Below are 25966 nucleotides of genomic sequence, written 5' to 3'. Positions count from 1 at the left end.
AATGCTTCTGATGCTTAGCTAATGCCTTTTAGCTGCTGAGAAAATGATTTTGAAAAGCTTTGAGCCTGCTTTGGGGGGGTGACTTTGGGTCTAGGTGGGGTCACCTGTCCTCACCTCCTTCATGCTAACCCAGAAATAATACCTCGGGTTAAGAACGTTGCTTCAGGATGAGAACGGAAATCGTGCTCTGGCGGCGTGGCAGCAGCGGGAGGCCCCATTTGCTAAAGTGGGGCTTCAGGTTAAGAACAGTTTCAGGTTAAGAACAGACCTCCAGAACGAATTCAGTTCTTAACCTGAGGTACCACTGGATATGGAATCCATTCTTTCAAATACTGTTCTTCTTTGGTGATCATTTGGAGCCGAGTAATACTGTCTTCCGCGAACCCGGTCTTAACAGTGAGTCCGTAAGTGACTGTGGAGGCCAATTCTGGATCCACACGTCCTTCCACAGTGGGGACACTGGATTCCGGGCGGGAGTTGATCACGGTGTGGATTTGCCAAGCGTGCCTTCCTCTTAGCACATGACTTCCTTTCGTCCTGAGTTCGAGCGTCTTCAAAGCACATGACACCTTTGGTAAAAGCTGTTCTCCAATTGGGGCACTCGCAGGCTAGTGTTTCCCAGTTGTCGGTGTTTATACTACATTTTTAAAGATTTGCCTTGAGAGAGTCTTTAAACCTCTTTTGTTGACCACTAGCATTACGCTTTTCATTTTCAAGTTTGGAATAGAGTAGTTTCTTTGGAAGACAAGTTTCTTTGGAAGTTTGGAATAGAGTAGTTTCTTTGGAAGACAAGTTTCTTTGGAAGACAAGAATCAGGCATCTGAACAACATGACCAGTCCAATGAAGTTGATGTTGAAGAATCATTGCTTCGATCTTTGCTTCTTCCAGTACAGTCATACCTCATGTTACATTTGCTTCATGTTACCTTTTTTCAGGTTGGGTCCCGCGGCGACCTGGAAGTACCGGAAAGGGTTACTTCCGTGTTTCGCCACTCGCGCATGCGTAGAAGCGTTAAATCGTGTCAACATGATTCATGGTGTCAACATGACTGTGATGTGTTACAAGTCATTAACTCCAAGCCTCATGGCCATGCCTCAGAAAACACAAACCACCCCAGCTTTTCAGAGCTGGCTATCGTGGCTTTAATCTTTGTGCATTGCTACACCGTATAAAGCACTGACTTTTATATATCTATTTTCACTGCCAAATGTTGCAGGGGGCCATTTTCCGCAGCTTGGCACTGCTTTAGAGTTAATCGGATGACGTCAGGTTTAGAGCACCAAAGGCTCATTTTGTGGGGCTCTGTGAAACGTGCGGTTTTCACTGCTAAACATTGCACGGGCCATTTTGCCAGTGCTCGGCGCAGGAATCCCTTTCCCATAATATCTTATACATTTTAGACAGCACTTTTACATTATGCAACAGGTCTCTCTCCAGTTGTGATATTTGGCAAAATCTTGATCCTGAGAGTTAGGGTGCTGAGGGCTGATTTTGTGGGGTGCAGGAAAACATAGTGTTTTCACTGCCAAATGTTGCATGGGGCCTTGTTACAGCATATGGCTCTGCTTTGGAGTTAGTCGGACAACCCCCAATTTTTTGCGAAAAAATCTTGAAACTACTGTTTAGTGTGCTGATGGCTCATTTGGGGGGGGGGGAGCTGTGAAACGTATTTTTACAGGGGCTCTTCCTGGAGTTTGGCACCGCTTTGGAGTTAATCGGACAATGTCATATTTTTGGCCAAATCTTTACGCTGCAGGTAAGGGTGTCGAGGGCTCATATTGTGGGGCGCCATGAAACATAGTTTTTTCACTGCCAAATGTCACATGGGGCCTTCTCCAAGCATTTGGTGAAACATAATGTTTTCTCGACAAACGTTGCAGAGGCTTTCCCCCACAGCTTAGCACCCTTTGTAATGATTTGGCTGACCTTGGATTTTTGGTGATATCTTAACCCAGCAGGTTAGGGCACTGAGGGCTCATTTTGTGGGGTGCTGGGAAATGTAGTGTTCTCTTTTTCCCCCAAAAAAATTTATTGGTTTTTTCACAAAAAATTAAACACACAGACAAATAGACAAACAAACATAAATCATAACCTTATTAAGACTAATCTAATTAACATTTGTTAAGTGACTTCCTCGTATCCCCCTGGTTGGATTTCAGTGCATATCATTTTAACGGTTTTCCAAATCAATATTCTTATAAAATTAACTTAATCACTTAACATCTTTCTTACTTCCCAGTTCAGTATTAAACATATTAATTCATCACATATTACATATTTAAATCCTAAGCCTATCCGCTATATGCAAGCTTTTTCCAATTAATTTAACTTAACATATTTAACTAAATAGTCATTAAATTTCGTCCATTCTTCCTGATACTCCTCCTCCTTCTGGTCACGGACTCTTCCAGTCAGGTCGGCTAGCTCCGAAAAATCCATCATCTTCATCTGCCATTCTTCCACTGTTGGTACTTCTTGCGTTTTCCAATTCTTAGCTTACAAAATTCTTGCTGCAGTTGTGGCATACAAAAATTGATATTTTATTCTTGGTTTCTTCCCTTGTCAGATGAATCTGGAAATATATTTTTGCCATTCTTTGAAGCATCCAGCACGGCTTGTCTCCGGGATTGATTGAAATAAAAAAAGCATTCTTGGCCATGCATTCATCTTAATCACTGAAATTCTCCCCACGGGACTGTGGGAGATTTATGCAGCCCCACATAACTGTGCCTGAATGGGGCTTCGAGAGGGCCCTGTTCTGACTCCTCACCGGCTCTCTTCCCTCTTCCCCTCAGCCTCTGCTCTCTTGCCAGGGGCGCAGAGGGGCCTTCCGGGGGGGGGGGAGAAGTGGGGCAGGTGGCGCTGGCGTGTCTCCCCCGACACCTGTCTCCGCCTCCCCCCCCCGCAGTCCCGCCCATTTCCAAAGGGGCCTTTTTCCCTGTGAGGTCCTCCTGCCCGCCTCCTCCTCCTCCTCCTCCCTTCCGGGCGCGCCATGGCGGCGGCGGCGGCGGCGGCGGGGCTGTGGCGGGCGGAGGCTCCGCTGGGCCGGGGCTCGTCGGCCGCCGTGTACCGGGCGCGCTGCCTGGGAGACCCTCGCGCCCCGCCGGCCGCCCTCAAGGCGTTTCTGCCGCCCGCCCGCGGGGAGGCGGAGGCGGAGGGAGGCGGCTACGGCTTCCGCAAGGAGCGCGCGGCGCTGGAGGAGCTGCGCGGCCACCGCAGCATAGGTGAGAGCGCGCGGGGGGGGGGGCGGCGGGTTCCGGGGCTTGTGCAGAGAGCAGGAGCGGAGGCGAAAAGGGGCTTCCCTGGCCCGTCTGGGCTGGGCGGGGGTGGACTAAATGACCCCTGGGACCCCCCCCCGCAGGGGCCTCGCGGCAGGGGGCGGGGGGCCTTTGCCCAAGGAGAACCCCAGCCTGGGTCTCCCGCAGCCCGGCGCGCTCTCCGGCCCCTTTCTGGGGCACATCCTCCCCCGGGAGCAACCTGGTCTACGGCATCGCCCGCCACGTGCTGGGACCAAACTCCAGAGCCCCTGGCGACCCGGAGCCGCAGGGCGGTTGTTTAGTGATTCCGCCGTCCCACAAATGGGGAACCAGCCAGGGGGGCTTAATCCAGTGCCTGATGATGGTATTAGTGATTGATCCTTTGACAGGAAATATCTGCTTTGCCCTGCCCATCTCCGGGGCCAGAAAGCTCCGATTCAGTGCATCCCATTTTGCAAGGGAACAGCCCCCGTGCTAAAGTTAAGCAGATCTGAATCTGACCCTTGTCCCAGGGGAGACCCCCCCCCCAACTTCACCTTGAGATGCATTGTGGAAGAAATGCAGGATATAAATCGGTTCACTAAATAATATGGGTACATGTGCACAGCATGAGGAATCACTTGGCCAGCTGAGAGGGGAAAGGATGTCCCAAATACAACATGGTACTGAGGGGGATGTCTGTAAGCAGTCCCCAACCTGTTGCCCTTCATCATCCCTGACCATTGGCCTGTGAGAGTTGCAGTCCAAGCCACTGGGAGGTCAAGAGGCTGGGGAAGGCTGGCGCAAGTCTTGTTGAGTGTGTTCATTTTGTCTGAAGCCTGAGTGGGAAACAGACATGCTCAATGGCTTAGAGCATGGTGTGCTAAGACGCCAAGGCGGCAGGTTCGACCCCCCTCTGGGACAGCCTTGCAGGGGGTTGGACTAGATGAACCTCAGGCTCCCTTCCAGCGCTGCGAGTCTGTGATTCTAAGACTCTTGTGTGTAACACGCCCTGTTGCTTTGCTGAAGAGTGATACTTAAAACTTCCCAACAAATAATAAATGTGAGACTTACCACTGCATCTCAAGGCAACTGTGCTTTCATCTGATTAGGCTTCTCACAGCTGCTGCCAGAGGTCAGCTGCAGATTACCATCACCTTACGGTAACTGCTTCGTAGCCTCTTGCAATGAGCATGCAACCCTATGGCTGTCTTTGTTGAGAGACATAGATGTTTACTACCAGGCCAGCCCCAGCCCCTCTTGCCCCCACACCGCCAGACATACTGATGGGAACTGTGTGACGGATGGTTGGCTCTGCACATAACAGCATAAATCTACACCAAATGGTCAAGTGTAGCCCCTGTACAGCACAGAGCATGGCTGGTGGTAACTTACAATGGGGCTTGGAGCAGAAGGAAACGGACTTGTTTCTGGGAACTGGTCCTGAGGAACAACCAGTGTTTCCATCTAAAATTCCAAAGGCAAGAAGAATCACAACTAGGCAATCCATGAAGCGCATTCAGGCATCCACTGGAAATGCTGCAGCTTGGCATATCATACTTTGGCCAACAACCGCAATGAGTGAACCAAGTCTTGTTGATGTGCTACAGGGGGAAAGATCCGGAAAATTGGGCCGCGGACAGGAGTTCAGCCAGACGGATTTCCTTCTCAAATGATGCCATATTGGACCCATGCAGAGTATCCAGGGTGTTTGAATTCATTTCTGTACCCATATTGCCAACCATGTTGGCAGTGACTTCCATTGCAGTAGAACTCTGCATGGATCCAGACTAGAATTTTATTTGGTGCTACCTAAAGACTGTTTTGTTGTTGACCTTATTTGTGCTGCATCCATTTTTCTTCGATGGCCACAGAGTTGGGGTAAGGATTCTCTTGAAGGTTAGAAGGTTAATTCCCCAAAAGAAACAAGCGGCACTTGCCTAGCTCTGGATTAAATTATACCCAGGCCCAGATGCTCTAGGAAAAGTGCTGGAAACAACTGAATCTTGTATGTTCCAAATGCGGCTTTTTGTGGGAATCACTGCCTTAGCGCAGAACAGCTTCCAGGCACCAGTGGTGCCCACCAAGTAACTCCTGCTGATCCTTTTGGGGTGTTTCTCTACCTGCAGTGACTTTGTACGGTGTGTTCACCGACTACCCTTCTGCCCAAGGCCCGTCGTGCTGCCTCTTGTTGGAGTTGCTGGACATCAGCGTGTCAGAGCTGCTGGCGCACTCCAGCCTGCATGGCTGCTCCATGTGGATCACCCAGCACTGTGCGCGAGACGTCCTGGAAGGCCTTGCCTTCCTCCACCACAGAGGCTATGTGCATGCAGACCTGAAGCCGCGCAACATCCTGTGGAGTGCGGAGGAGGAGGGCTTCAAGCTCATTGACTTTGGACTCAGCTTCAAGGAGGGAATTCAGGTTGGTCAAGTGCCATTGGAACCTTTTAGGCAAAAAGGTAATCAGAGAGGTGAGATGACTGCAGAAAATGCTGAATGGCTTTGGGGCCCTTGTGCTGTGCACACTCACCCCGCTTTTGCCTTTTCTAAAGGAGGTGACACACTTTCAGAAACCGGCAAAAAATGCCAGACAAAAGGCGTGTGTGCACTGTAGCAGAAGAAAACACTTTCAGCTGTAAAGATATCTTTGTCTATGACCAGGAAATGGTTCCAAATTCTCTTTGGTTAAAAACTTCACCCTGTGTATGTGTGTGTGCCCGTGGGGGGGTGGAGGGGGGGTACATGCAGTGCTTTTATTAAAACGTATCCTGAAATCTTTACGGAAGGGATTGCTACTATTCTGCTCTGTGAGCATTGTTGCAGAATTGCTTGAGTACTTTGTACACATTTAAAAGAATGCTCTAGGCTGCTTATTACTCAAAGGCACTGCTTCCCAAACTTTGGTCGCCAGTTGCTTATGGACTACAGTTCCCATCATCCCTGACTACTGGTCTTGCTAGCTAGCGATGATGGGAGTTCTAGTCCAAAAACAGCTGGAGATCCAAGTTTGGGAAACACTGCTCTAAGGGGTGTGGCCCTGAGGTTTCCTGTTTCACACAGAATCATAGAATGGTAGAGTTGGAAGGGACCCCGAGGCTCATCCAGTCCATCCCTTGCAGTTCCTACGCATGTGTAGGAAGACACGGGTTTGCTGTACATGAGGTGAATTCCTTTCTCCCAAGCAGTCTCAGATGCACATGGGACTCATCCACATTTCTGATTGTCCCATGCTTTCTAGGCAGGGGTCTGAGCCTGTCGCTTTCCCCCACAAAAATCTGCTCTTGGCGCTACATCAGAACAAACAGCAGTCCACGGAAAACCTAATGGCTGTTTGTTCTGGTTCAGCACTAAATGGTGAGTTTTCCCGGGGGAAAGCATCAGGGCTAATGGAAGACTGAGCCCTCGGGGCCGCAGGGGGGGGGGGGACCAGGCTCTTACTGCTTTCAGAAATCTGCAGGAGGAGTGCAGGAGGAGTGCTCCAGAGGTTTGGACGAGCCCCCAGTTAGCGTGGGTAGAACAAATTGCTCCGCCCCCTGAGTGTGTGAAAAGTGCTTACCAATTCCTCTGGTAGTGGAAGAGCAAAACTTCTGTAGTGCTTGGATATTTCCGCCTGGAAATGGCACAAATCAACATTTAAACATACACTGAGGTGGTTTTCCAGTGAGTTTCTTTTCAGAACCCCTTGAAACATTTTAAACTTAAATCACAAAACAGATTTCCTATGCAGCTGCTGAATTTTTGCTTGTGAATTTTTATATTTTGCTTCTATAAAAAAGTTTCTTGACAAATTCTTGGACTAGCAAAAGTTAAGCATTTCCTTGTGGTATCCTTTGGCTCTGCATGAAGCAGCCTAGAGGGGCGATTTCTCTGGACCACCATAAAACAAACTAGTATAAGGTTTCAAATCCACTGCAGTGCTTTCTTATGATTTTAGACTTCTAAGCAAACGCTTCGTTCTCCCCAGGATGTGAAGTACATTCAGACGGACGGATACCGCGCTCCCGAGGCTGAGCTGCAGAACTGCCTCTCCAAGGCGGGAGTGCAAGGCGGGATGGAATGCACTTCTGCTATCGATCTCTGGAGTCTTGGAATAGTATTACTGGAGATGTTTTCAGGAATGAAACTAAAACATACTGTCCAGTCTCAGGAATGGAGGGTGAGGAGCTTTGCAGTAATTTTGCAGAGATATCAGTTAGCTTTTGAGATTTGCAGGCTTGGTGGATCAGAGGAATGCTGAATAACTTCAGTAAGGCTTTTGACAGAGTCCCCCAGGATATTCTTGCAAGGAAGCTGGTAAAACGTGAGTTGAACGAGGTAACTGTCAGGTGGATTTGTAGCTGGTTGAGCAAACCCAAAGAGTACACATTAATGGTTCCTTGTCATCCTGGAAATAAGGGATAAGCAGAGTGCTGCAGGATTCTGTCCTGGGCCCATTGTTGTTCAACACCTTTATAAATGAGTTGGATGAAAGAATGGAAGGCATGTGTGTCAAATTTGAAGAGGACACCAAACTGAAAGGGGTGCAGAATACAGAATCAGAATTCAAAATGACCATAACAGATTGGAAAACTGGACCTAAACTAACAGAATGATTTTCAAAAGGGACAAATGTAAGGTTCTGCACTTAGGCAGGAAGAACCAGATGCACAAATATAGGATGGGGGACACCTGGCTTACTAGCAGTACGTGCGAAAGGAATCTAGGGGTCCTCTATAAAAATAATATATTATTTATACCTCACCCATCTGGCTGGTTTCCCCAGCCCCTCTTAGTAAACCATAAGCTTAACGTGAGTCAGCAGTGTGATGCAGCAGCAAAGAAAGCTAACACTATTCTAGGCTGCACCAACAGAAGTCGAGTGCCCAGATCAAGGGAAATAATAGTACCACTCAATTCTGCCTTGATCAGATCACACCTCATCTTTGATGGCAATTTCTCTTTGGGAGTTTTGAAACTCCTCTTTGAAGAAGACAGCACCTTACATGGCTTGAATTTGCCTTGCTGGATAGATAAAATACTGAATGTTGCAGCTTTCCTGATGGGAGCCAATACCTTAACAGTCTGTGAAATAAGCAATCATTTGCTTGGGGAGGAGCGGAGGTGACACGAGCTGACATCAGCGTATGTCATAGGAATGTAATAAGCTGCCAGCTGAGGCCACAGATCCTTCAGATTCAATATTGTCGTCACGGACAGGCAGCTGCTTTCTGTGATTTAAGGCAGCCTTCTTCCCCGGCCCTCCCAGTCGATGCCAGAGCAGGAGCTGCACCTCCGAGCCATGAGCTTTTCCTGTAATGTAGGGTTTATATAATTGCCTTGCTATAAAGTTACAGTTTGCACAACCCTTCGTCCCTTCCATGGGTACCTTTGCAGTCTCCCAACACGGCGACTGCAGCTTCTCACAGTCCTCAGCCAGGTGTGTTGTACCTTCTTTCAGGGGAGAGATAGGATATCCCTACCCACTAGCACAATCATAGGTCTGGAGCATCCTCAGGCCTCCATCCCCACAACGCAGATCCCAGTGCATCTCTCCCAGAGAGCCTGAGTGAAGAATGGGAGCCGCCTCAAAGGCACCTGGGTGGTGTTAGCAAGTGATGTGAGCTTTAGTGGAAGAAAGGAAGAAAAGTCCAACCCAGCAGGGTACCTGATCTGCCTCTAAAGTCAGCAGATGAAACATACTTCTACACTCTCCCAACTTGGAACAGCCCAGGGCATGTGGTGTTGGTGGCCGAGTACAAGCACAACTGGGGGCTCTAATCCCTGGTGCAGATGGCTGAAGAGAAGGGAGGAGCATCAACTAATTTTAGGAATGGGTAGAATTGCCCTGGTTTGCTTTGTGTCAATACTGAACCCACCATGGAATAGGTGTTATGGAGCAATTTACTGCAGCAGGCTTAATGGGGGGGGGGGGCTTACAGAGTAAATACAAGATGGGTTGGGGGTTTTTTCCTTCTAAGAGATTTTCTTCCCACCTCTTCTTCCTAGGCAAATAGTTCTGCCATTATTGAGCACATTTTCGCCAGCAAAAGTGTAGTGAATTCTGCCATCCCTGCCTATCACCTCAGAGACCTTCTCAAAAGGTATGTTGCCTGTTAGCTTCTGCAGTGTTTTCTTCCTCTGGGGTTTCGCCCTGCCGCTCTAGCTCAGCCTCTGGATTAAGTCAAACAAAGGGCGAGTTCCATTGTTATCTACGAAGGCTTTTGAACAAGAGCCTTGCTTGTCCTGCTTCTGGTGACTCTCCCTTAACCTCAGCAGTGCTTCACGTAATAAAGAGGATTGTTAGGTCCCAGCCCCGGCTTTTCCTCTCTTGGGCTTCCTTAATGTGGCAGATACAAAACCAGCATTTGCCTCCCATAAGGGCCCTTAAGTGTTTCATCACTTAATGGATGCTAAAATCACTACCGCTTATGTGAATGGAAAATGGTTGTTAAAAGGCAGCGGCTGGGCAAAGTCTTGCTTGGGATGTGGGAGAGATAGTAGATAGTAACCAGGCTAAGGTATGCCAAAATACCATATAATTTATTTTGTATCATATCGGCCCTCATTTTTTGTCATTCACCTACAGTTTACTTAACGCTTTTCAGTTGCTGTGGAGAGCAGCAAATAATTGCTAGCTCAGGCAATGTGTATTTGCAACTTTCCCCTTTCAGTCAAGTCTTTTAAATAATAATAATAATGATAATAATAATAATAATTTTTATTTATACCCCACCCTCCCCAGCCAAGGCCGGGCTCAGAGCGGCTTACAAGCAATAATAAAAACAAATTGAATGATTACAACTTAAAAACAAAATTAAAATACAACATTAAAATATGGAAACATTAAAATATTAAAATGTAGCCTCATCGCAGGAGGAGAAGGAAAGGGAAAAAGAAAGAAAGGGAGGGAGGGAATCAAATTGGCTCCAAGCCAAAGGCCAGGCAGAACAACTCTGTCTTACAGGCCCTGCGGAAAGAAATCAGATCCCGCAGAGCCCTGGTCTCATGAGGCAGAGCGTTCCACCAGGCCGGAGCCAGAGTTGAAAAGGCCCTGGCTCTGGTTGAAGCCAATCTAACTTCCTTAGGGCCCGGGACCACTAGGGTGTTGCTATTTATGGACCTTGAGGCTCTCCGTGGGGCATACCAGGAGAGGCGGTCCCGTAGGTACGAGGGTCCCAGGCCGTGAAGGGCTTTAAAGGTCAAAAGCAGCACCTTAAATCTGACCCTGTACTCTACCGGGAGCCAGTGCAGTTTGAAAAGCACTGGGTGAATATGCTCCCATGGCAGAGACCCCGTGAGGAGCCTCGCTGCAGCATTCTGTACCTGCTGGAGTTTCTGGGTCAGCTTCAAGGGCAGCCCTGCGTAGAGCTAATTACAGTAGTCAAGCCTGGAGATGACCGTTGCATGGATCACTGTGGCCAGGTCGGGGCGGGAGAGGTAAGGGACCAACTGCTTGATGCGGCGAAGGTGGAAAAATGTCGCCTTGGCTGTTGCTGTAACTTGCGCCTCCATGGAAAGGGAGGCGTCAAGGATTACACCCAAACTCTTAACGGAAGGCAATGGCACTAATTGGGCCCCCGCAAGAGAAGGGAGTTGGTCCCTCATCCCCATGCCATCCCAACCCAGCCATAGGACCTCTGTCTTTGAAGGATTTAGTTTCAATCGGCTCCCACGAAACCATCCAGCCACAGCTTCCAAACATCTGGTCAGTGTGTTCGGGGCCGAGTCGGTGTGGCCATCCATCAGCAGATAGAGCTGAGTGTCATCAGCATATTGGTGACAGCCCAGCCCAAAGCTCCGGAAAATCTGGGTAAGGGGGCGCATAAAGATGTTAAAAAGCATTGGGGAGAGAATTGCGCCCTGCGGCACTCCACACACCAAGGAATGGCGCGACGACATTTCCCTCCCTAGTGCCACCCTCTGTTCCCGACCAGAGATAAAAGAGCACAGCCAGTTACGGGCTATGCCCTGTATCCCCACGTCTGCGAGGTGGTGATCATGATTGACCATGTCAAAGGCTGCTGACAAATCTAAAAGGATCAGCAGTCCTGACCCGCCTCGATCCAGTTGTCTACGGAGATCATCTGTGAGGGCAACCAGAGCAGTCTCGGTCCCAAAACCAGGACGGAAACCAGACTGAAATGGATCTAAAGCCGATGTTTCCTCCAGAAACCTACCAAGCTCTTCAGCAACCGCTCTCTCGATTACCTTACCCAGATATGGAAGATTTGAAACTGGGCGGTAATTGGATAGGTCTAAGGGATCTAATGAAATTTTCTTTAAGAGTGGACACACCACTGCTTCCTTCAGTTCCCCTGGGAATGTCCCCATGTCAAGGAACAAATTTATAATTTCAACCAGGGGGGTCCGCGCAACACCTGGACACTCCCTAATCAGCCAAGACGGGCACGGATCAAGGAGGCAGGTGGTGGGCCTACCAACTTGGAGGAATCTATCCACATCAGTAGGGAGTATCCGATCGAAATGGTCCAACACTGGACCTGAAGTCAGTCGAGGGGCTTCCAGTTCAGTCACTGTATCTAAATTGGCAGGGAGGTCACGGCGGAGCAACAGGACTTTCTCCGCAAAAAAGCTCGCGAATGCCTCACAGCTGTGGGTCGAATTTGTGCTTAAATTTGGTTGTCCTCCTAAGGACGTTATTGACCTAATTATTCTAAAAAGTTGTGCCGGGCGAGAGCTAGCGGATGCAATGGAAGCTGCAAAGTAAGATTTCTTAGCAGCTTTCATAGCCATCTTATAGGCTTTCATAAGCGTCCTATAAGATGTTCTTGAGGCTCCGTCACGAGTCCGTCGCCATACTCGCTCTAGCCGTCTGAGATCCCGCTTCATTCCAGTCCTCAACAAGGTCATCTAATGAGTCGCCAGGAGGAGCAGGGTCCCGCAAGGCTTGTCGGAATCTATCAGGATCCATCTGTTTTCGCGGACGAGCCCAAGTAGGTTCGCCACCCGAGCAGGGGAGGAGCGGGAAGTCAATCTTGGCTTTCAGAGCGTAGTGATCAGACCATGGCACTTCCACAGCAGGGAGCATGATCACATCTATGCCAGCCCCAAAGATCAGATCCAGCGTGTGGCCTGCTTGATGAGTGGGGCCCAAAATAAACTGGGAGAGCCCTAGTGTTGCCATGGAAGACACCAGGTCCAGAGCCTGTGAGGAGGGAGTGGCATCAGCATGGACGTTGAAGTCTCCCAAAACCAGTAGGTTTGGGAACTCCAAGGCCCAGCCCGCCACCACCTCCAGCAGGTCTGACAGGGTGGCTGCAGGTGTGCTGGGTGGTCGGTACACCAGCCAGACAGCCAAGCTCTCCTTGGTGCCCCACACGAGACCAACACATTCAATGCCGGAGATCGCCGGTGATGGCAGAGCTCTGAAAGAGCAATCCTCCCGGATTAACAACGCTACTCCTCCCCCCCGACCCACAGTCCACGATTGATGGAGGACAGAGAAACCTGGGGGTGTTATCTCATGTAGGGAGACTACTTCGCCTTCCCGTACCCAGGTCTCCGTCATGCAAGCCAAGTCAATCCCCTTCGAGACAAAAAAGTCACGCATGGTGGCGGTTTTGTTGCCTATGGACCTGGCATTGCACAGCACCAATGACGGAGGTGGGTAATCCTTGCTCTCCCTACCCTCATCCCTTGGGATGGGGCGTAGATTGGAAGGGGTTCGAGGATCACTGCATCTCGAAACCCTTCGCCGATAGAGATATCTAGCCCCACCGCCATTCCTCCCTCTAAATAAGATGAAGGTTTAAAAAAAGTAACCAGGGGTCAAAGCCCCACACAAATCACGAAATTGTGCAATAGATTCATGAAACCGTCATCCTTGTGTAAATAGGACTAGCTAGAAGGTTTCACCAGTAGATTGATTAATGAGACCAAATTGTGTTTGGTGGAGCTGTGAATTTGCAGTCTGCTTGTTTGGTTTTTTGAGACTATTTTGGTAATAATATTTATGGGAAATAAAATACTAAAGATGAGCTTTCTTTCCAGCAACATGTAGTAAGTTACCTAATTTGCAGGTGGGGGAGATCATGATTATTCATTCTCCTTGGCATAACTCAGTATGGAGAATCTACGTCTTTGGGAGAACCAGTGGCATGGCCATTCATCTTCAAAAGAGAAAGGCAGGAGAAATGTATATGTTGCTTTGTGTTCCAGTAGCACACTTCCACAGAATGGCACTCAAGGGAACCTGCAGTGGAGCCAAAATAAAATTACTAGCAAATGACCACTGAAATACATAATAAGGTTTATAAAATCAGCATCACCATAAAGCCATAGAATTGGAACAATGAAAGCTGTGGTGTCATGCTTTCTCCAGAACCTGGTGGGCTTTTGCTATTCTTCTAGAAATCAGCTTGGATGCAGCTTGAATGGTCTCCCTGTGGGGAGCATCTCTGGAACTTGCTTGTACCACAAAGACTCCTTTTTGCTTTCCAGCATGCTTCGCGAGGACCCACAGGAAAGAGCCACTGCAGCAAAGGCCTTGTGCAGCCCCTTCTTCAGCATTCCTTTTGGTAGGGTGTATAACGTATTTCATTTCTCTGGCCACAAATAACGCTTGCCTAACTGGCCCTGACTCTGTTCAGTTCATTTTGAGAATTTCTATCCATTCTCTGCATCAAGTTTAAGCTGGTTAACATCTTAAAAACAACATTTGTCCTTAAGAGGGACCCTCTGGGCATCTTGTGGACTCCTAAGGGTATGTTTTCAATTAACGTTTCCTCCTTTCACACTTCTCCCGTGTGCCATTTTAAATGTCTGAATCGGGCTTAGCCCCATTTCACGGATGTCTGAACCCAACATTACAACGAGAGTTTTTTTAATCATTTTTATTTATTAGATTTATATGCTGCCCTTCAGGATCTCACAAGGTAAAAATACAAGGTAAAGAGGCATTGTATGTGATAAGGCAAGGTAAAGAAAGATAAACTTTTTAACTCTCTTTGAGAATAGGATTGAGTAGGTTGTAGCAACTAGCATCCAACCATTTCTAATTTCTCTTTGATATAATGATTACCTTGCATTGCTTTAACAGCCCCCCATATTGAAGATCTGGTGATGCTTCCAACTCCAGTGCTAAGGCTGCTAAATATTTTGAGCGATACCTCTCTCCAAAATGAAGAAGAATTTGAAGGTTGGTACATCTTGATGTCGCTCCTTATCCTTCAGCTACAGAGCCTACTAGAAAGGGCTTGAGATGCACCGGAAGTGGGAAAGGAAACTGTTTCCGAGAGCTGGGCAGAGGGAGGAAGAAAATCATCCTGCTTCAAGCTAGGCGTGATCCAAATTTAGGCAGAGCAGTAACCTCCAAGCAAAAATGTTTAAAGAATTATTGCATAACAAAAGTAAATATGTGTGCAATATTTTGAATAAAATGGTCTCTAGAAGAGCAGCGCTTGCAGGTTGATGTTACAGATTCCCACCCCATCTTGGTATTATTATTATTATTATTGTTGTTGTTGTTGTTGTTGTTATTTATTTATTTACTTATACACTGCCTGTCTGACATGGTTGTCCCAGCCACTCTGGGTGGCTTCCAACATAATAACAACACAGAAAAACATTCCACGTTAAAAACTTCCCGATACTTCTCTGTTTGACATCTGATGGGAAGGCTTTCCACAGGGCGGGTACCACTACCGAGAAGGCCCTCTGCCTGGTTTCCTGCAGTTGCACGGAAGAGAGGGAGGCCTGTGTGTACTGACATCCTCCCCACCTGCAGATTCTCCCCTCTGTAGCTCTGGAGCCTGAGGAAGCGGGTGAAGGATGAATTACCTTGAAGGGGGCTTGTAAGGGAGAATCAGTAGATGCGGGAAGGCTAAGTACCTTCCTACTCCCACCCAAACCACTGTTGTGCTTGGAAAAATTGTGGCTCCTTTTGTGTCAGTAGCAGAAAATACTGAGTACAAGGGACAAACTGAAAGAGAGATAACTACCGTTGGTTCCCGTAACCCTTCTGTGTTGTCTACATTTATGGGGGGGGGGCGTGATCCGCTCTACATATTACTGACTTCTGTTACAGAAAGAGCGGAGAACCTCTGGCATGTGGGACAGTCTTGGCATTCCAGTTTGACCTGCAAGGTCCTTTCCCCCACCCACCCACCCACCAGCTGATGTCACTATGTGATCCTGTTCCCAGCAGTGCACACGATCATGCAGCCAAGGCAGCAGGATTTAATCCCTGTGTGTCAGCAGAGCAGGGACTGAAGCCCTGTGCAAAAGCAGGCTGTGCAATAGCTTGCACCTGCAGGCTGCTTCAGAGAGGCTTTTGCAAAGGCTTTCAAACGGTTCCTGTGATCTTGATATTGGAAGCTTAAAGAGGAAGCGAGTTGGAAGCGCTTTCTCCTTGTGCTCCCTTTTTAAAACCTTCAAGGTTGGGGACTTAGAAGCCAGTGCAGGGAGACTTGCAAAATGCAAGGGATTTTGACAGGCAGGTGGCCCCATGCGCATGTCAGTCATGTGGCATCATAATTTGGCCCTGATAAGGACCTGGTGCACAGAGTCCAGAAGGTTCCCCACCCCTCCCCTAAACCATTCTGAAGACTGAACCAACTGCTGTTTGTGCGGTTTTTTTAAAAGTCTCCACAGCTAGTCATTTTCAGTAGAATAAGGGAAGGGGACATGTGGTGCTTGTGGCAGCGTCTAGGCCCCACACAGTGACTCTGTTTGTTTTGTTTAACTTCTAAGACCACCATTATGTTCCGGTCACTTGAGCAACTGAGCAAAAATGCATAGGAGGGAGCTGCTCATCTGAGTTTCATCCTGAAGTGGCAAGCCTGAGAATGCTCAAAAGCAAGCCTAGGCACAATTCTTGGCCTTGAAAAAGTGTATTCCTTGGTGCCTCAGGGTTCCCTAGCTCTAAAATGGGACCAGGATGCTGATAAGGAATGCTGACACAGCATGCTGCCCCTTAAAAATTGCCACTGAACCCAGAACTAACTGTGATTGACCCAGTGACTAACTTGGAGCTTCTCTCTGTGGCGCCATGGACCTCGCTTGGGAAATAAGAGTATTTTTCAATAATAATTTTTATTAGTTTTCAGTTTCAACAATCCAATAATAGCCTCATTATAACAATGCCAAATTATAATGCAATTAATAATACCAGTCATTGAGATGCCAAATTATACAATTTAGGTGCCCCCCTGCCTCCTGCATACTAGAATTGATGGTTTGATGATTTATTTTGTTTCTTCATTCCAAAATTTTATAAATTTCAGTTACACTCCAGTCAAAATACCAATCCCTTATATCGCAACTGCAGTTTTAACAACTTCCATTCGTATTGACACATTAAATGATTTCTACACCTACAGGTGAAGCATCCTTCCTGTGTGTGGCAATTATTCTGTCCATAGTGCTTCTTCTTGTCCTTGTAATATATTAGGTCTATTTTTTGTCAATTGTTGCTGTTCTCCAGCATGCCTTGGGTGGCGCTAATGTCCCATTGTTGTTTCAGAAGTTCTCCATTGTTCTGTCCCTGGTTCATTGTTTTGCAGCTACAAAAGTCACACTTTCCCAATAAATTTCTCTAAGCCTGGGAAGGAGAGCAAGCTGTCAAACTTCAAATAACTCAGTAATGAACCTTTTCAACCCTTGGCAAGCTTGCAGTTTTCTCTCATCCCTCCGTCCAGCAGAAGATAAGCGATTACGCTTCCAATTAAATTAAATTCCAAGCCCCTTTAGCATTATTCAGTACAGTCTAAGGATAATAGGGAGTTGGGAAGAATCAGCTCTGAGTTTCCATCATAAACCTTTTGCAAAATAGAACTCTCCCTTTTCCCAATTTTTCGTTTTTGTTTTACACACACAATTCCATTTGATGTTATATTCCATATCTGCAATCCATTTTTCACCCTCATCATCTGAATATCCATAATTTAAACTACCATTTCAAGGGAGGGTTGCCAAATCATATATGTAGAGAATAACACTTTATATAAAGAAATCACGGGCTTCCCTCCCCCCACACCGTATTTTATACCAAATGAAGTCTTCTTTCAAATTCAAACTTTAACAACCTTGCAGCTGCTTCGATTCCACAGTTTATGATCTCATTTCTTCTAGCACATATCTCTACATTAGTTCAGATTAAACTCTGATTAACAGGACAACCTCTGCTTCTAAATGGCAGCGTAGGGGGGTTATCAGTAGGCAAAGTGCTTTTGCACTCAGCACCTCCTGCCTCCCACAATCCATGCTGGAGCGAGAGCCAGGTACCAAGACGAACTGCGAGTGAAGCCCATCCCCCCCTGTCCCTGGGGAGAATTTGCAAGGGATAATTAACCTCAATCATCCTTGTTTTTTCTTCGCCAACGATCTCCTGCTGTCGTGGGAGCTTTCTTCATTAAGGCAGACCGGAACCAGAAGCCAGGAAATAAGAGTTTTGATTGCCTGCCCTTGATTAGGTCTTTGTCCAGCTCTGCTGGCCATTGTGGGCAGGGTGGTGGTGTCAGCCTCAGATTTCCTGGTTAGATTTCTGCTTGTCTTGTAGTAAGTTTCTCCAGTGTGCAGCTCATGGCAATTGGCCGCCTGTGCCACCATTTGGGGCCTTACTCTGGTGGATGGATCTCTGGATTCTAGTAAAAGCACAAAGCTGAGGTCTGCCTGCCCCTAAGGTCTAGAATACTTACTAGGTGCTGGGGTAGTGTTTAAGACAGATGTCCAGGCACTCAGGCTTACCCCACTAGTGCCATAAGCCCTTCTCCTCCATGCTGCATGGAAGAGCAGGTTGTACTTGCTTAGAATATGGACTCGGGCAGTTTAATGATATTCTGGCTGACTCACATAGATAGTTCAATCGATCAATCTTTATTACGGTCCAGAGACCCAACAAATCGTTACAAAGCAATGCACAATTCAGACAGCCTACCTCCAGGTTAAACAAGCATTTTGCTCAGACTTAAAGATAGGGATCATTGGTTCTTGCAACCACCGATAGAAACTTTGCCGCTGCTAATGTTCTAGCGTTTGTCCGGTCTTCCAATAGGAACCTGACATAATGAGCCTCTGATTTTCCTGGGAAAGGTACCAGCAAGGGTAATATCAGTTCAGCCCTGGCTTGCTCATATTTCGCACAGTGCAGCAAAATATGTTTTATAGAATTGATGTCTTGGGCACATGAGCAAAGTCTGTCCTGGTAGGGAGCTCCTCTCCACCTGCCATCCAACACTGCAGAAGGAAAGACGTTTAGTCTGGCTTTGGTGAATAACCTTCGATAATTTGGTACTGTCAGGTTTTTAATGTAAGGCGTTAACTTAAAGACATGCCCATATTGTACTCCTACTGCCAGCAGACTACAGACTACGTGTGATCGAGATCGCAAGTCACTATGTGCATTATCCCATAATCTTTGCTTTAGCATCTTTACACTACACTTGATTTTAGCCAAAAGGCCGAGAAGCTTTAGCATCTTTAGGGTGCCTTCATAACCCAGGTAATAAAGTTGGGGGGCGGGTGACAGACCAATAGAGGTGGCTTTTCTAGGCATGGTTTTCTGCCATTTGCTGAGAAACTCCTCATTGGTCAGGTGTTGGTATAAACCCTTTCCCTAGATCAAATACTGAAATTCTGAGCCAATGTTTTAGGGCAGCCCACCATGCTTTAGTTGAAATTGGGCATTCACCAGCTTCTAACATGCTTTAGTTGAAATTGGGCATTCACCAGCGTCTAACAGAAGTATGGAGTTGGGGACACAGTTGGGTACCTACAGCAGAGATCATAGAAATTTTGCCTTAAAGCCATCTAGCTTTGGCAGGTCCCCATTATGCCAGACATTTGCAGTGTACAGGAGTTGGGAAACGGATTTTGCATTGAAAACCCTTAAGGCTGCTGGAACATATTTGCTGCCCTTTGTGAAAAAGAATCTGAGTATGGCTAGCTTTGTGATCTCCGCCTTTTGAAGGGAGGTTTTCCAGTGGTGCTTCCAAGATCCTGTATGATGGAATGTGAGCCCTAGATAACTGAAGTATTTAATCTGTTCAAGGTTATGGCCATCCAGCACCCATTTAGACCGGGAGAAGCTTCTTTTGAATACTAAAATTTTAGATTTTTCATAATTAATGGATAAACCATTTCCAGAACAGTAATAAGAAAACTTCCTCAGCAGATATTTCAAACCCGGTCTGGAACGTGAGATGATGGTTGTGTCATCCACATATAACAACAATGGGGTCCTTCTCATTCCTATTTTTGGAAGGTGTCCATCTGGGTCCATTAAGCCCTCCTCTAGTGTGGGGGCCAAAATGCATCCCTGTCTCAACCCCCCCATGTCATCTCAATACTGTTTGATAACTGTCCCTGTCGACCGCATCGGACCTGCAGTTTGATTCCATTGTACAGGGCTTTTATAAGAAAGAGGAGTCATTTGTCCTGCAAAATCAGGTTTAATTTGGACCATAGCTGGGATCTGGGGATGGAATCAAACGCTGATTTCAGATCTATGAAGGCTACAAAGAGCTTACCCTGTAGAGGCCTGGTATACTTCTCGGCTAGGAAGGACAGCATTAGACAGTGGTCTGATGTTGAATGGTTCTCACGAAAGGCTGCCTGGGCTTCAGACAGTATATTATGTTCATTTAGAAAAGTTGTCAGTTTGTTACTGAGAAATTGGGCATACAGCTTCCCAATTATTGAAAGCAGGCTAATTGGCCTATAATTGGAGGGTACGTTTGGGTGGCCTCTCTTAAAGATTGGGACTACTATAGCATGTTTCTGGCTATATGGTACTTTGCCCAAGTTATTTACTACCGTAAAAAATGCTGCCAGAAGCGGAGCCCAACAGTGCTGGTTTGATGTGATCAATTCCGGGGATAAAGACTTTCCCTGGAGTCTTTCTGCTCTTCAGATTCCCAGTTAATGTATAGACTTCCTCCACAGTAACCGGCCTCCGCTGTGGGAGCAGTGACAATTCTGCCCTGTCATCATCCTGGAAGCTGGAAGGGAGGTTTGGATTTTCCATAAATATATTTCTGAAGTGGTTCTCCCAAACCTGAGCTGGAATGACACAGCTGGGGGCTGAAGAGCTATTTTTCATTGAGTCGGAGACCAGTTGCCAAAAGAGTCTAGTTTCATTGTTTAGTGAGGCATTCAATAGCAGGGACCAGGAATTTTGTTTGGACTGCCTTTTTTTGAGGCCAAAAGGGCTTTATACTCTTTTTTAATTTTGAAATAAGATGGAGGTAAGTAATTTAGTCCAGCATTTCTATAGGCCAAATAAGTGTTCCTTAAGGCTTCCTTCTTTGTACGGCACTCTTGGTCAAACCAACAGCGCCCTTTAGCAGTGCGGGGCTTGCCGGCTGAGTTTATGTTGACAGAGACCACATCCTGCAAGGACTCAATGAGATTTTCGTAAACCGTCAGGGAGGAATCTATTGATAAATTGTTTATTATAATTGATCTTAATTGCAGTTTCTGAATTCAATCTATTCTCAACTGCAATTGCTATCTCAGGTGTCCATTTTTTTCTGCACAATGCTGGATCATTTGCTTTATCTATTTCCTCGTGTTCTATGTCAAGCCTGGACATAACTTGTTAACCCCTATATGTTATGAAACATGCAATTTGTGGCAAAAAAATATGTTATTGATTATGTTTGTTTGTTTGTTTGTTGCCCTTCCTTCAAGCAGCTTAGGTAAGTGGCTTAGTCTTGCAAGAACCTTGTGCAGCAGTTGCTCTGGAGGCAAGCAGGCATTCTGCAAACAGGATTACTGGGTCCTTCTGCGCCAGTCTATCCAATATGCTACGCTGGGTCTTTGCTATTTTCAGTTGTCTTCTCAATTCCACAGATATCATGGATGACATAAGAGAAGAATGTTGCAAATATGGACGGGTCGTGTCCCTGTTTGTTCCGAAGGAAAATCCAGGCAAAGGCCATGTAAGTACTTGGGCAGTCAAGATTTGTGTGTATGTTTCATCTTTGAGGTTTTGGTCTAAGGCTGCACTGACCTCTCCTTTTACAATGACAGCTGAGTGAGGCACATACTGAGGCTTCCTGATACAACTCCTGTCTTCTATCTTGCATAGAGAGAATGATTCTCTAATAAATGGAAGCAGATTTTTTTAAAAAAAAAATCAGATTTTGTGTGTGTGTTTGCATTTGTCTCTCTGGGAATCTTGGAATACTTTACTGCTTGTATATATCTCTAAAATAAAATTGTATACTATTGCATTTCAGACTTGGAGACAGGATTTTAATAGCATTATCTATTAATGCAGTATGCCTCTGAAATGCCACACTATTAAGACTATAAAACAATAGAAATGCACCTCCGTTTAAGTTTTTCAATATTACCTTCTATACTTTATCCAGACATTCTGGTAACATCTTCTAGTGTTATATTTTGTCTTTTAAAAATCACACTACTGTAGTGTACCACACTTACATTTTGCAGAATTAAATCATTTTACAATCTTTTCTTATCAAATAAATGTATACCATTTTAATGTATTTGTCTCCTTAGTATTTAACAAAGGTAATCTACCAGTTTCTGGGAGGTGTCTTGCCTGTCCTGGAAAGCAAGAGTGCAAGGGGGCAAAGGAGATTGACATTCCTCCTGCTTCTTTTCAGGTCTTTGTTGAGTATGCAAATGCTGCGGATTCAAAAGCTGCCCAAAGAGCCCTGACTGGGAAGAGTTTTGACGGCAAGTTTGTTGTGGCGACATTTTACCCACTGAGTGCCTATAAGCGAGGGTATCTTTACCAAACCATGCTTTAGTCTGCGGCAGCGGTCAGGAGAGACGCATGTATCCAAAGCTGCCTTGCTTTGCCAAAGTATTTTCCAGAGACGAACTCCATCTGTACTCCTCCTTTCTCATTCTGTGGTTGGCAAGAAAAAGGCCCATGTGTTTCTGTTTTGTTGCAATGAAATCAGCCTCCTCCTTGCCTTTGATTTACTCTACAGTAACCAAAATGCTGTGAAATGGATGTTGGAGATTGAAGGTGAAGAAGAATTCAGTGGGAAAGAAATAGAGGCACAAGGCAGTGTTGGGGGTTCTGGCACCGAACTTAGAGATGCCAAGCATTGAATGGTGTCTGAAAGAGTCTGTGAAGCAACTCTGGAGTTCCTTGTGCCACAAGCAGAGAAGCAGCAGAATGTGCCATGGAGGACATGCATCCGGATGAGGCTTTTGATCTGCCTTCAAACAATTTTATGGGGAGAACAGATAACATTGTCAGCCCATTGTACTCCTCCCATGTTTCCCCAGCACTTCCTCCTCCTTGTCTTCTTACCTCAGAAAGTCTGTTAAGGAGGGGAAAGTGGAACAGGAGTGGAGGGGGCAATGGGTGCCATTTTGAGGCGTTCCTCCTTTCTCTATTGTTTCCAGTTTCAGAGACTTTCCAAGTCCCTTCCCTTGATCTGAGGGCTCTCCACCTTAATTAATTGCTTCTTGGAAAGAGGTTTTCCCAACCCACACCCTTCAGTTGGCTATTTAATCAATAAGTTACACTGGAAACAGTAGCACTTGCTTTAATGTAGAAATGTTTCTAGCTATAGTCCTGTAAGGCTGCTGCCTTCTAGCTGTGTGCTGCAAGCGCTGCTCTTCTTTTCACAATTTTACTATGGCCAAATAGTGAAAGTAACAAGCAGGAGAAATCAAGCTGGCAAGCTCTCTAGCCTGGTTGTGAAACTGGCTGTTTGATAAAGATCAGATTGTGAAACTGGTTAGTCTGCAGAGGGGGCATTTTCAGGCAAAGTCCACAGGACTTTCAGTCCAATCTGTAGCTGTGTTTATTCAGAAGTAAGCTTAGCTGCAAACCTCTTGCCCTGTGCTACAGGAACTCTTTTTAAAAGCAACTACTTTTTCAAAAACTTTGCAATTGTGCTATTTAGAAAAAGCCCACAGAAAGTGATGTGCTAAAATGGCGCAGAGATGCAAGCACCTCAGAATGTTAGGAGAAGGGTTGGTGGCCACTGGTGAGGACAGGGAAAGGCAAAGGAACAGCACCGCCCACCCTAGGGATGGAACATAACAAGATCTACACACCCAAAAGAGCACAAAGCCTGACACATCTAGTGGGTGGCCGACTGCAATGTCACTTGTATGTTATAATGGAAGAACCACAATGGGAGCACCCAAAACACAAAATCCCAGCCGGCTTTCAAAGCCTTCACACCCTAGGACTGAACATGTTAGGCTGTATCTGCAGAGACTTAAAGGGACATCCTCAGCCACAGAACAGGATTGCTGCCCTAAAAATAGGGGATCTGAGGCAAGGTAGGGTCACCCAGATGATTTGGCTATATAGAAGTTGAAGCTAGACAATAGACAGGAAGGTTGCACTTGTGGCATCTAGCCATTCCTTTGTAATACAATGAAGCCTTTCTCTCAGGAAGAAGGCGAGAACCAGTGAAGGCACCTTTTGGCTCCCTACGTGTAAGCCCAAATAGAAAAGTAGACTTTATCTCTAAAATGCTGCATTAGAAAGAGCCCTCATTTTCAAGTAAATCCTGGTTTGTGTACACTCAAGTGGATATTTCAGGTCCTGATCAATTTCAGCTCCTGTGATAGGGCTCGTTGAGCTATGAGCCTTCTCTCTGTCTAGTAAGAGACTTGTGGGGAGGTGGTTTTGTTTTGCCTGTTTGTGTCTTCCCAGCATCATCTGCTAATAGTTAGGCAGGTGCCTACAGAAAGGATTTAATTCTGCTCGCATAATGATATTATGGGGTGTTGTCCAACCAGATTCTTCCTGGGGGGCTTTCTGTAGAGTTACTTTCCTGAGCCAGTTTTAAACATGTTTTTAAGAGAAGAGTCTTTGTTCTGCTAGAAATGCTTGAAACTTCTGAAATTTGACTACTGGTCCTGCCTCTCGAGGCTCCCCAGTTCCCAGCATCTTATGCATGCTTCCCCTCTGCTTTCACGGCTGCTACCGAGAATGGAAGGCACCCCAGTTTGTGGCAGCAGTTTGCCTTGCTCTTAATCCACCTTGACCCCGGCAGCTTCTCTTCCCTGCATGAGGATCCTTCACTTCTTGGTTTCTCAAAAGTTGTGCAGCATTTCTGACAGAGTTGACTTGGGCAATGGTAGGAAAACAAGAAAGAGACGTTTTAAACGTCTCACCCACTCCTTTTAGAAAATACTTGAATTTTTTTGTAATGTCTTCAGAAGCTAGCATTTTAGAAGGGGGTGGGGTGTATGCATAAATAATTAGGATTCTCTCGTGGCAAATTTATTCCTGGGTTTTGCCTCCTTGCCTTTCTGAGCTATGAATTATTTAAGATGGGATATTGTCTGCACTGACAATTATACTGATATTGTTGAGTTTGTCCTACGTAGCGTATCTGATATAGATTTTGGGAGAGTGACATTCCTGATTCTGGATGGGAAGCGAACTGCATCCACAGCCTCCAAGTACCTCAAGTCTTCTATGAAGAGTTTGTGCAGTCTTGTCCTCTCACCTCCATAATTCACCTGGGTTTCAGTGGTCCTGCCCCTTTCAGTCTTCGTGACTTGGTTAAGTAGAATGAATGTCCAAAATGTCTACTGTCACCCCCCCCCCATGCTTTACTGCCTGAGCTTGGGCTTGGCAGGGAAATGTTGCTGAGCTGCTCCTCTCTTAGCTGAGGGGGCATCTATTTTGAGCACATTTTAAGCCAGAACTGCACGAGTACTTGAAGGTCATGGGGCTTGTGGGCAAGGACAGGGGCTCTGTCCAAAGACCCGTTCGTAGCTTTGCACACATCTGACCTGGAGTCCATTTTTGGTTCTGGCCTGCCTCCATCTCTCTGCCCCAAGAAAGACAATAGCACTGCCTGTCTGGCTGGACTTGACTGTTCAGGAGCGTTGACATGATTCCTTTGCAAACTGTTCTGTAAACATACGTCTTCTACTCAGATTATTTAAGGAGATCGTGTGCTCTATGCACCATTGCTCAGCAGCTCAAAAGATGAATGTACAATTTTAACTGAAAAATAAAGTAGATTTGTTCTGATGTTAACCAAGCTACCTTTTATTACGGGCTGATTTGTGAGAGGGAAATTGGACTTCCAAACTGCATTGGAGATTATTGGTAGAGGGAACCCAGGCCCTAATCTGTGCCCCACAGTTTTTCAAAAATGATCCTAGCATGCATGTTGTGCTTTTAAGTATTCAAATCACTTCACATATGTGAACATGCAGCGGAAACCAGAGTCTTGCTGTCCAGCATCTGTTGGTGACAGAACCTGTGAGTTCATTCCCCCGACTTGGATGCTCTGGATAAAGCTTCATTGGGGGCAAAACTATAGTGCTGTTAAATTTGTCACTTGCAGTTTCTGGTTTTTCCCCTCATTTCTTTAGCATTAAATAGCAACCACTTGGATATCTGATCAGAATTGTGAGACATGGGCATTAGCTCTTCCTTGTGTTCCCACATCCACTGTGGGAAACACAGAAGGGAAGAGCTGCTCTTTCATGTTTTGTTTGGCCTTTGAGCTTCCCCACTGATCTCCATCAGGGAATCACACACCTGCTAAAGATAAAGATGGATTCAAGTGATGTATTCAGCACTGCATGTAGGTGACTAGATCAACCAACACAGTGAAGTTCCATCAAACTGGGGGGTGGAATGTATTTATTTTTTTGGGGGGGGGGAATGCCTTTACCTGGCAATGGAGCTTCCAGAAAAGTTTAGAATTTGACCTAAGAATGGCTTTTTCTAAAGAATTCAGCCCCCTCCCCATATTGCTTTCTGGAAACAATGTGAATATTGTCTTGACTGGGGCGGGGTGCACTGCTCACACAGCCT

General features: G+C 46.3%; 1 protein-coding gene across 3 annotated transcripts; it reads left to right on the top strand.

Moving 5' to 3' along the window:
- Positions 1-2983: 2983 nt before the first annotated feature.
- Positions 2984-25177, top strand: UHMK1 (U2AF homology motif kinase 1). 3 transcript variants are annotated; one of them, XR_014549835.1, is made up of 9 exons: positions 2984-3225; positions 5367-5659; positions 7202-7393; positions 9223-9317; positions 13678-13754; positions 14276-14374; positions 21028-21116; positions 21810-22860; positions 22892-25177. XR_014549835.1 is itself a non-coding variant. In XM_083621432.1 (8 exons), the coding sequence occupies exons 1-8, from the start codon at positions 2994-2996 to the stop codon at positions 21954-21956; spliced, it is 1224 nt and encodes a 407-aa protein (XP_083477558.1). In that variant the 5' UTR covers positions 2984-2993; the 3' UTR covers positions 21957-25177. The 3 variants fall into 3 exon arrangements, 2 of the variants coding, with proteins under 2 accessions (XP_083477558.1, XP_083477559.1); XM_083621432.1 differs by having other exon boundaries at positions 21810-25177; XM_083621433.1 differs by lacking the exons at positions 21028-21116; positions 21810-22860; positions 22892-25177 and adding an exon at positions 16557-21021.
- The last annotated feature ends 789 nt before the right edge of the window (positions 25178-25966 follow it).

The sequence above is a fragment of the Podarcis filfolensis genome (genome assembly GCF_964270895.1).
Source record: "Podarcis filfolensis genome assembly, chromosome: 6".
NCBI lineage: Eukaryota > Metazoa > Chordata > Lepidosauria > Squamata > Lacertidae > Podarcis > Podarcis filfolensis.
The sequence above is the reverse complement of the archived record's forward strand: the minus strand, read 5'-3'. Positions and strand labels throughout refer to the sequence as shown.